Source organism: Eleutherodactylus coqui, chromosome 6 (assembly GCF_035609145.1).
Source record: "Eleutherodactylus coqui strain aEleCoq1 chromosome 6, aEleCoq1.hap1, whole genome shotgun sequence".
NCBI lineage: Eukaryota > Metazoa > Chordata > Amphibia > Anura > Eleutherodactylidae > Eleutherodactylus > Eleutherodactylus coqui.
The window spans coordinates 87,724,028-87,734,144 of record NC_089842.1 but is presented as its reverse complement, the minus strand read 5'-3'; the positions used below and the strand labels follow the sequence as shown (position 1 = coordinate 87,734,144).

General features: G+C 39.7%; 1 protein-coding gene across 2 annotated transcripts; it reads right to left on the bottom strand.

Annotated features, from left to right (window-relative positions):
- Positions 1-3,029: 3,029 nt before the first annotated feature.
- LOC136632330 (toll-like receptor 13) lies at positions 3,030-10,117 on the bottom strand. 2 transcript variants are annotated; one of them, XM_066607127.1, is made up of 3 exons: positions 10,025-10,117; positions 9,662-9,733; positions 3,030-6,176 (listed from the first exon to the last, which is right to left on the bottom strand). In XM_066607127.1, the coding sequence occupies exon 3, from the start codon at positions 6,046-6,048 to the stop codon at positions 3,199-3,201; it is 2,850 nt and encodes a 949-aa protein (XP_066463224.1). In that variant the 5' UTR covers positions 6,049-6,176; positions 9,662-9,733; positions 10,025-10,117; the 3' UTR covers positions 3,030-3,198. The 2 variants fall into 2 exon arrangements, with proteins under 2 accessions (XP_066463224.1, XP_066463225.1); XM_066607128.1 differs by lacking the exon at positions 9,662-9,733 and having other exon boundaries at positions 10,025-10,086.

Sequence of the window (10,117 nt, the reverse complement as noted above, 5' to 3'; positions counted from 1 at the left end):
TTGTACCTCGCCTTCTCGTGTTGCCGACCCGGATTGCCTGATCTGCCTTTGTGTTTGTGTGTCTCCTTGTATTTGTCTGTGTGTCTGACTCTTGCCCAGCATCCCTAGTGAGCTTAGGAACTGTCGCCCAGTTGTCGCCCCAAGGGCTTAGCCTATGGGGGCAATTAGGTAGGGACAGGGGTTGCGGGTAGTTTCAGGGACTTCCAGTTACCCCAGTTCCCTGACATGTTATCGATGACAACACCAGGTGATGGAGCGATGACATAACATACTCACAGCTAAGTGGTCATCAGTAGTTTGACTTGCATACATGCTGTTTAATAATTTCTTCAAAGATCTTTCCCAGTAAAGAAGTCAGACTCACAGGCCTGTAGTTTCCTGGTTCCAGCATCTTCCCTTTTTTGAAGATAGGGACAACATTTGCTCTTTTCCAATCTTCTGGAACTTCTCCTGTTCTCCAGGAATTTTCAAAGATTATGGCGAGTGGTTTAGCAATTATCTCTGCTGCTTCCTTTAGTATCCTAGGATGTAATTCATCTGTGTGTTTGTACGACACCGTGAAGTTAGAAAATTAGATTAGGTACATTACACAGGGGTGTCAATACTTTTGGACATAACATTGATTAATCAAGTTTTGACCCCTTTACTTTTCCTATTTAGGGCTTAAATAATGGCTGTGGCATATTTCATGTTTGTACAACACTGGCAAGTTAGAGAATTAGTGGCGAGTCAGTCAGTGAGAGAGAGAGACTGAAGCTGTTGAATTTGATGGCACCTGCTGGCCATCTACTGTGACATCAGATTTTGGGTGATAAGGATTGGGCAATTAGATTTCATGTTTCTCAATTCCTTTTTGAGATAAGCCACCAGTGTAGGGGTGTGGCAGTGGCTTACTTCAAACTTTTCATTCACACACACACACATATATATATATATATATATATATATATATATATATATATATATATATATATATGGTAAAAGCCCTCACTGACTGACCAACTCACTTATTGACTGGATACTAACTCCCGGTGTCTAACTTCCCGGTTTCATACAAGCAAAATTTGGCACAACCATTCTTTAGGTCCTAAATAGGAAACGTAAAGGAGTCACAACTCGATTATTCAATGCTAAGTGCAAAACTAAGTGCACCCCTTTGTAATGTACATAATTCTCTAACTTCCTAGTGTCGTGCAAACAATAAATTTGGCACGACCATTCTATAGGTGGTAAATAGGAAAAGTAAAGGGGTCACAACTCGATTATTCAATGCTAAGTGTAAAAGTAAGTGAACCCCTATGTAATGTAGCTAATCGAACTCTTGAACTTCCCGGTGTTGTAGAAATTTGAAATTTGGCATGACTATTCTATAGGTCCTAAATTGGAAAAGTAAAGGGGTCACAACTTGATTATTCAATGCTATGTGTAGAAGTAAGTACACCCTGATGTAATGTAACTTCCCGGAGTCATACAAGCTTGGAATTTGACACAAGAATTCTTTAGGTCCTACATATGAAAAGTAAAGGGGCCACAACTTGATTATTCAATTCTAAGTGTAAAAGTAAGTTACCCGCTGCCCTAGTAATGTACCTAATCTAATTCTCTAACTTCCCGATGTCTTACAAACTTGAAATTTGGCACAACCATTGCTTAGATTCTAAAAAGGAAAAGTAAAGAAGTCGCAACTTGATTGTTGAATTCTGATCACAAATGTAAATGACCCCCTATGTTATGTAATTTCCCGATGTCGTAGAAACATGAAACTTGGCACGACCATTCTTTAGGTCCTACACAGGAAAAGTAAGGGGGTCGCAACTTGATTATTCAATTCTAACTGTGAAAGTTGTCACCCCATATGTAATGTAAGTAATAACACACATTTAAATCGCACAAACATTAAATTTTCCACGATCATTTTTTGCATCCTAATTGGAAAAGTAAAGGGGTCACAGCTTCAATATTCAATTCTAAGCATGAAAAACTGTGAAAATCTGCGAAACATGATAGTCTTTTTCACAGAAACCATATAGCGTAGGGAAATGATTTGTATACTGGGGAGAATCTACCTCACCTTGATGTGTATATACTGAGGACAATCTAACTGACCTGTATGTGCATATACTGAGTATAATTTAACTGACCTCTGAGAATATATATATTGAGAACAATTTAACTGACCTCTGTGTGCATATACTGAAAGGCTGTAAAGTACATAAGGAAGCATCCATGGACTGCAGGTATTGAGCATGCATTTAAGGGTAAGAAGGGGCTGCAACCTCCAGTCTGAGGTTAAATTTGAATAAAAATAAGCATTACCTTTAAGGGTAAAAAGTGAGGAGAGTGGGAGGGGTGGCACATTCTGCAGAGGGACATCCGTACATGCAGTCTGAGGAGAATATTTAATTCCTCGGTTCCTCTGAAATAACCATGACTTCATAAAATTTTCCTTGCAAACAACAGGTAGACACCTGTCCCCAATTAACTCAGACAAAGCCAGGTATATCAGCTAGTAAAAATATACGTTCAGCCCAGTAGATTGTGCATCTGGCGTCATGAGAGATAGCTGTCAGCTGAAGGTCTGTTTAACCAAGAGCTATCCAAAGTGTATATCCAGCCTAAAACCGGATTCACATGGGCCTAAGCACAATTTGACCACACAAACACACCACGTGTTCGCGTGGCCAAAATGTGGTGACGCCCAGGTGTTGTGCCCATTTGGGTGTTTTTTTGCGTATGCATATGAACCGTGCATTTGAATACACAAATATAAAAAAACACACAATTTCATTATTTTGTGTCCATATATGCCGCGACTATGCAGGTTTCCAACATATTCGTGGCACGTTAACGCAAGCCCATTGATTTGTATTATGGCCTCCATATAGGACTTTGCCAATGAGCTGTGCTCTTAATGCTGCCCGGTCTCATTCATATGAATAGGGTTCAGCAACAATACGAGACACAATCTATGAGTGGTGCTGTACCTTTTCCCTAAATGAGTTTCACAAATAGAATACATCTAATATCTGTATGCTTTATTGAATTTCTTATGATACAATTTCCATCATACACATCCTATCATACATGTCTTCTTAGGTTATAAACATGACATTATCATTCGATAAAAAGGGAACCTCACAAACAATGAACAATTTGGTAAAATAACATATTTACAATACTCTTAATACACTACAGTGATTAGTATGGTAAACTTGATATGAAGGAGGCTTCATCATCAGTAATTAATAATTCATCATCTGCTATGTCACCACCGCTCAATGCTTTTCTGACTTTGGCCCAAAATAACTTTTGAGCATCAGGTTCTTTGGGCCATGTGATGTAAGTCTTCTTCAGCATGACTTTTCTCATCTTGTGGTAGGTGGAAAGCTCTCGTAGTGGGATGTCCTCCAAAAATATGAGAACAAGAACGTCTCTCATTTCATCAAACAACTTATAGCTGGCCAACTGCATCTCCATGGAACACCACTCACTTCGAAGATAGCTCCTGCTCACCACGCAGAGGGTCTTTCGACTGTCGTGAATGCTATCCACAATGTTGTCTACAATGTCCCTTCCTAGTTGAAAATCCCGATGATGGAGGCAAAGTCGAAGTCCTTTTGAGGAATGACATCTTTCTAGCATGGGCAACATTGTTTCATATACCCAATCTTCATCCTGAGTGTTGTAGGACACAAAGGCATCATACTTGTAGAGGTCCTTGTTGGAATTCCAGCGTTCATGCAGCCATGAAATGAAAAGGAAGTAATTATATTTGATGCGCCAGTAGGATTTGCTGTAGACAATGGGTATGATTGTCAAGAGGCACAAGAAGAAGAAAGATGAGCAAAATAGTATTAGCTTTGCTGTAAGATCACATACATGGGTATCAAAACTATGGAATAAAACAGAATTGTTATTCCTGCATGTTATGTTATAAGCATACACTATTTGTACATCTGACACATTCAACCACCTTTGTAAGTCTTTATTATTACAAGTGCATGTCAGGGGACACTTCCGGATATCAAGGTATTCCAACTTCGTCATGCTTTCAAACATTTTTATATGTATTTGTTTTAACCCATTCCTTGTTAACTGGAGTCTTCTGAGATTGCTAAGGCTTGCAAAGATATCTGGACTCAGAGACTCTATACACATATTTTCCAGGTTTAACATTCTTAGTTTGACTAAGCTTTTGAAAATTCCTGGTGACAGGTTTTGAACTCCATTACAGTCTTCTGCCAGACTGAGATACGTTAGATTTGTGAGCTCATCAAACACATCGTTTCCTAACTGGGTAAGTCTGTTTTGTCCCAAATACAGATTTTGTAGGCTCACCAGGCCTTTAAAGAAGCCTCTTGGAATGATCGTTAGACCATAAGGCTGTTGCCTGTTAAGTCTCAAGTCATAGACATTTTGAAGTTTTGAGAACGGCGAAAGATATTGCCTGGAAGATAGATATTGTAACTTATTTGACTTTAAGTCCAAGACCTGCAATGTTGCCTCCACACCATTGAACATGTCTCCGCTAATTCTTTTAATTTGGTTTAAATCCAGATATAACTTTGAAAGAACTTTCATTCCAATGAATGACCCATTTTTAACCTGCGTAATCTTGTTTCCCCCCAGATCCAATACGATCAAATTCTCTAAACCTTGGAATGTCTTTTCATAAATGACAGACACCCTGTTATTCCGGAGGTAGAGAGTTGTAAGATTTCTTAAATGCAAAAAGGAATTTCTGTACAGATCTGTTATCAGGTTATTATCCAAACGCAATGTCCTGAGATTACTTAATCCAGAAAAACAATATTTGTCTAGATAAATAATTTTGTTGATGTTCAAATTTAGCAGTTTCAAATTAGGTGCGTTGGTAAATGCATAAGAGTCGACTGACCATATTTTGTTATATCGAAAAGATATTGACTTCAGCTTTGGGAAAATGGTTGCTTTGCGGCAGGACTCTAGCTGTTTTAAGAGGTTAAATTCAATAGTCAAAGCTGAAAGGTTGGAGGGGTTGAGAAACGTTAGGCAGCTGACTTTTTTAAGCCTATTGTGTGATAAGTCCACCTGGACACTGGAGCTACAATTTTCCAATGTGGCATTCAGCAAAAACTTAATGTTGTTCTGAATTAAATTCAAGTGTGAAATCTCTTTGCCTCTTAAATAGGAACATATATCCCTTAATTTATAAGCAGTGTTTAAATTTAATCCTGAGTAATCGATCCTGTTGGGTGGTATGGTGGGATTCTCCAAAAATTTGAAAATATTGAAATGAGGATTAGATGCTATGGTTAAATAGTTTGTGTTACTTAGGTTTACTTTTTGCAAGGAAGAGGAGGTGATGTTGTTGTAGGACAGGTCAAGGTATTTGATCTTCACGAAAAAATCTTGGTGACATTTCAAGTCTTGTAGGTGATTTTGGCAGAGGAACAGTGTGGACAAATTGCCTGGAAGTGAGTGGTTATGGATCAGCTGGCTGATATTATTAGTACACAAGCTGAGATTCTTGAGTTGGTTCAGCGGCTGAAGGGCAAGAACAACACTACTGAAATTGTTCAAATGGTTGGATGACAAGTTGAGACTTCTTAAGGTAAGAAGAGGTCTGAAGACTTCAGGATGTAAGAAGGAAAGTGCATTTTTATGTAAAAAGAGTTGGGTTAAGTTTTCAAGTCCCTGAAAAACTCCAAAGGATAATTTGTATATGTTGTTATGAGACAAATTCAAATAATTTAAGGCTGACAAGTTTTCAAAGGCCCCAGAGTCAACAATCTGCAGACGGTTGTAGCTCAAGTCCAAATTCTGAAGCTGAAATAGGTGACTGAAGCTGCTGTTAGGTAAACTTTTAATGCTGTTTTTAGATATTGCGAGGATCTTGGCAGTACTGGGGATATCAGACACAACACTGTGTATGTCCAGTTTATTCCGCTTCATGCAGATGAAAGTGGTATGGCTTCCATACTTTTGGATGCAATTTCTAAATCCGTAACTTGTCACCAAGGAAACAAAAAGAGCTCCAAACTGCACAATGACCAAAGGAAACTTCATCCTTCAAAAAATAGTTGGCCTGTAGCTTAGATTATCTTCTTCATTGCTTCAAAATGATACAAAAATGAAATGAGTTGAGTTGTGGCACCAAGTTCCACAATCCTATAAGCATGCAGAAGACACGTGTCCTACAGGAGAAGATCACAGAGTTTAGGTGTCTGTTCTATATTATGTATGAGTATGATAATATAGCAGAATGTAGTAAGGCAAGGATGGTTACAGTGTGGCTGTAGAGCTTCCTTCATGTGTTTTTAACTATTTAACACCCTTTCCACACAACTGGTCAAAATTCAGTGAGACAGTGTTGGATTCGTAGCTCTATCTTGGAACAAATATTTACATCACATTCTGAAATACAAGGAGAGGAGACAGCAGCGCTGATGCAGAATACTGTAACCTAGAAGAGCTTGTCCATTTAGTGTCCCAAATTTATAAAATTGCCTATTCTATACCATTAAAGGTTCAATCTGCTATAAAAAAAAATAGCTCTATAGTTATAATTGTATTGCATGTATCATGCAGGTACAGCGTCATTGATGTAGGTATAATTTATTGTACCCCATAGAAAAATCAGGAAACATATCCTCCCCTACTTGATAGTAAACTGAATTGTACTGTAGTAATGCATATCTTTCTACATTAGCAGAAACTTTCTCCTTAAAGAAAATCTGAGAGCCATTTTGAGCCATATAATCTAAGTTTATGGGTGCAAAGTAGCTGACCAGCTGAGTCCAGGAATACAAGTTTTATACTTATCTTCTCTGCTGTTCCCTTTGTGTTAGCTGTCAAACCTGCCACTGAACGCTTCCAACGGAGTACATAGTGCATACATAGAATGAGAGGACTACTTAGTGTGTGGCATGTAGCCTGCAGAATGCATTAACTGGTGGGTTTGAGAGTTGAGACTGCGGGAACGGCAGGGAAGGTAAGTATAAAACTTACATCCCAGGATTTAGAGTGTCAGTTCATTTCAGCCCATAAGTTTAGCTTATAGGGCTCTAATAGCCAACAGAGTCTCTTTAACCAAACATTTACATAACTATTCCAGATGACGCTACACAGAGATTTCCATCATACAATCACAGTGCATGGGTCAACAATGTGCACTGCAAAGATGGGGAGACATAACACCGGAATTCCAAAACAAGAAGAACAAGCTCAAGTTAAATGAGGTTGTCTGCTTTGGACAACCCCAAAGCTGTTAGGGACCCCAACCTTCTTCCCACTCGTAGAGAGCTGTTATAAATAGCTATTGCTCTTGACTAGTTGACCAGATGTGTCCTTATATCATATGGATGGCCAATTTATTAAAACAGGTGGTATCTAATATTTCATTTTCCTGTAGAGGCACAGTACTAAATCTCCCAGCATTGGCACCCTCATCATCATTGGACCACCTAAGATGTCCATGTACATCAGATGAACGTTGGCTGAGCAGGCTGACTTTGAAGGGACAGGATAACCATCTATTTTGTATGGGGATGTTCCAACAGAAGATGTCAGGGAAAGAAGAATCATAGATTGGTAGAGCTGGAGGGGACCTCCAGGGTCATCTGGTCCAACCCCATGCTCAGTGCAGGATTCACTAAATCATCCCAGACAGATATTTGTCCAGCCTCTGTTTGAAGACTTCCATTGAAGGAGAACTCACGACCTCCCGTGGCAACCTGTTCCACTCATTGATCATCCTCACTGTCAGAACATTTTTTCTAATATCTAATCTGTGTCTCCTCCCTTTAAGTTTCATCCCATTGCTTCTAGTCTTTCCTTGTACAAATGTGAATAGGGCTGATCCCTCTGCACTGTGACAGCACTTCAGATATTTGTAGACCGCTATTAAGTCTCCTCTCAGCCCTCTTTTTTGCAAGCTAAACATTCCCAGATCCTTTAACTGTTTCTCATAGGACCATTATTTGCAGACCGTGCAACATTATGGTAACTCTTCTCTGAACTTGCTCCAGTTTGTCTATGTCTTTTTTTAAATTGGGGTGCCCAGAACTGGATACAGTATTCCAGATGAGGTCTGACTAAGGAAGAGTAGAGGGGGATAATTACCTCACGTAATCTAGATTTTATGCTTCTCTTAATACATCCCAGAATTGCTTTTTTGCTGCAGCATCACAGTGTTGACTCATGTTCAGTCTGTAATCTATAAGTATACCTGAGCGGAAGGTAAGTTACTGCTAGAGGTGTCTGGAAGAAGCTTACACCTCACTCTGAAAACACACCCATGCTCAGTTGAGTCCAACATACAGTGTACAGCGGGGGAGATTAGGATTAATAACTGTCGGGTGAACAAGCATTTGGCTGACAGGTATCCAAGGTACCTGTATTGACTGGTTTATGGTAAAAGCAGTCTCCAACCCCTTTATTGCAAGCTAAAGAAAAGAATAATATGGATCTATGTATAAATGTATATGGCGACTTGTGATATTGCGCATAAGCAAGAAAGAACAGTACATGCTATATCTGGCACAGGACTAGAGTCACTTATGATAACCACTGCTGGTGGGAAGCAAAAATCAGGAGGCAGCTGGGGTCTGGTACATGAGAGGGCAGTGCAGCACAAAGGGTTTAAGCAGTAGCGAGAAAAGCCATGGTCTGGTACATGAGATGGATGATCTGTTTATAGAAGGGCAGGTATGCAGGAAGATAGCTTGGTTAAAGGCACAAGGCACAATAAATATGCAAGGATGGAGGGAACAGGGCCAGGTTTATATAGGAGACTAATTGGGGAAAGTACAAGACACAGAATGGACTAGACACGGAAACATGGAGCCAGGACATGGAACAGGAGACAAGGGGTAAGGAACACAGGACTAGGAATCAGTGGAGCTATCCAGCTTGCTGAATAGCTCAATAGGAAGGTCTACTGCTTGGAATGCAGGAGGTCACAGGTTTGAATCCTTAGAAAAGAAGAGTTTGTGACAGCACATAGGCTTGACAAAGACCCAGAGGGCTAAAACGTAGCTTGTATTTCTTGGCATGGAGGAATAAAGTCTATTGTTCTATTTTGCTCTGTTATATGCAGCCACAAACTCTTCTTTCCTATGGATTTTGTCTTGGAATGTTGGATCGTGTACCTGTCGTGGCTGTTGCATGTCTCTAGTACCACCATTGTTGGTTTGCATTGTGTGCTGCTGGTGAAATCCTATTTCTATATGCAGGTTCGAATCCTGACACTATAGGTGCAACACTTGTGGCTGCAATAGGGGCAGTGGAGGGGGAACCCACAGCTCATATTACTCCATTTGCCTATACAATTCGTGTGGCGAATCTGCAGAATTCTCTCATCATGGAATTGCGGCTTTACAAAGGACAGCTGACCAAATAAATCGTTTGTAAGAGTGAAAGCCAACAACAGTCATTCCAAGTAAATATGGCCACCAACAGGGTGACAAGTGATAATTCGCTCACTAGTTACTAGTTGTTTTCTTTCGGATCACCTAAAAAATAGTTGTTGGTTAATAGAAATAATCACTTTGTGTAAAGTCACAGTTATTCGAATATGTATAACCTCTTTTTCCCTCCTCTGAAATTAAACAACTACTGAACAATGATTGCTCTATGTAAAAGCACACGGACAAGAATCGTTGAATTGCTAATAACTCACTTGAGCAATTATTCTGAACCGCTATTTTAATGATAGTTGATCCGTGTAAAGCCAGCCGGACTCTCTTCTCTCCTACAAAGCATAAGAGAAGGGCAAGTATTAGGGTCTACTATCGGGTATGCAGGGTGTGATGCTGTCAAATGCACAGGAGAAGAGCTATTTTGTCCCCTCTCCTCCTACAGATTATTAGCACTTAATATAATATATAAAAAATAGATGGTGTCATAAACCCTATAGTAGCCACCATGTATATAGCAGCCGAGATGGTGTCCTTCATGGCCTGACTAACCAGCACACATAATACTATATGATCCCATAGCTATATGCATACACATAGAATATAACTAGATATGATACTTATACCTTGCGTTATCTCAGCTCCACCTGCAGCTCCGTCCTGCTCAGTCTGATGTCTGTCACTCTCGCTTTTCTCTAAAATTGAAAGAAGGAAGTTCT

What these genes read in the sequence shown, in the direction of transcription:
- LOC136632330 (XM_066607127.1), bottom strand. Translation starts at nt 6,048, where the DNA reads ATGAAGTTTCCTTTGGTCATTGTGCAGTTTGGAGCTCTTTTTGTTTCC.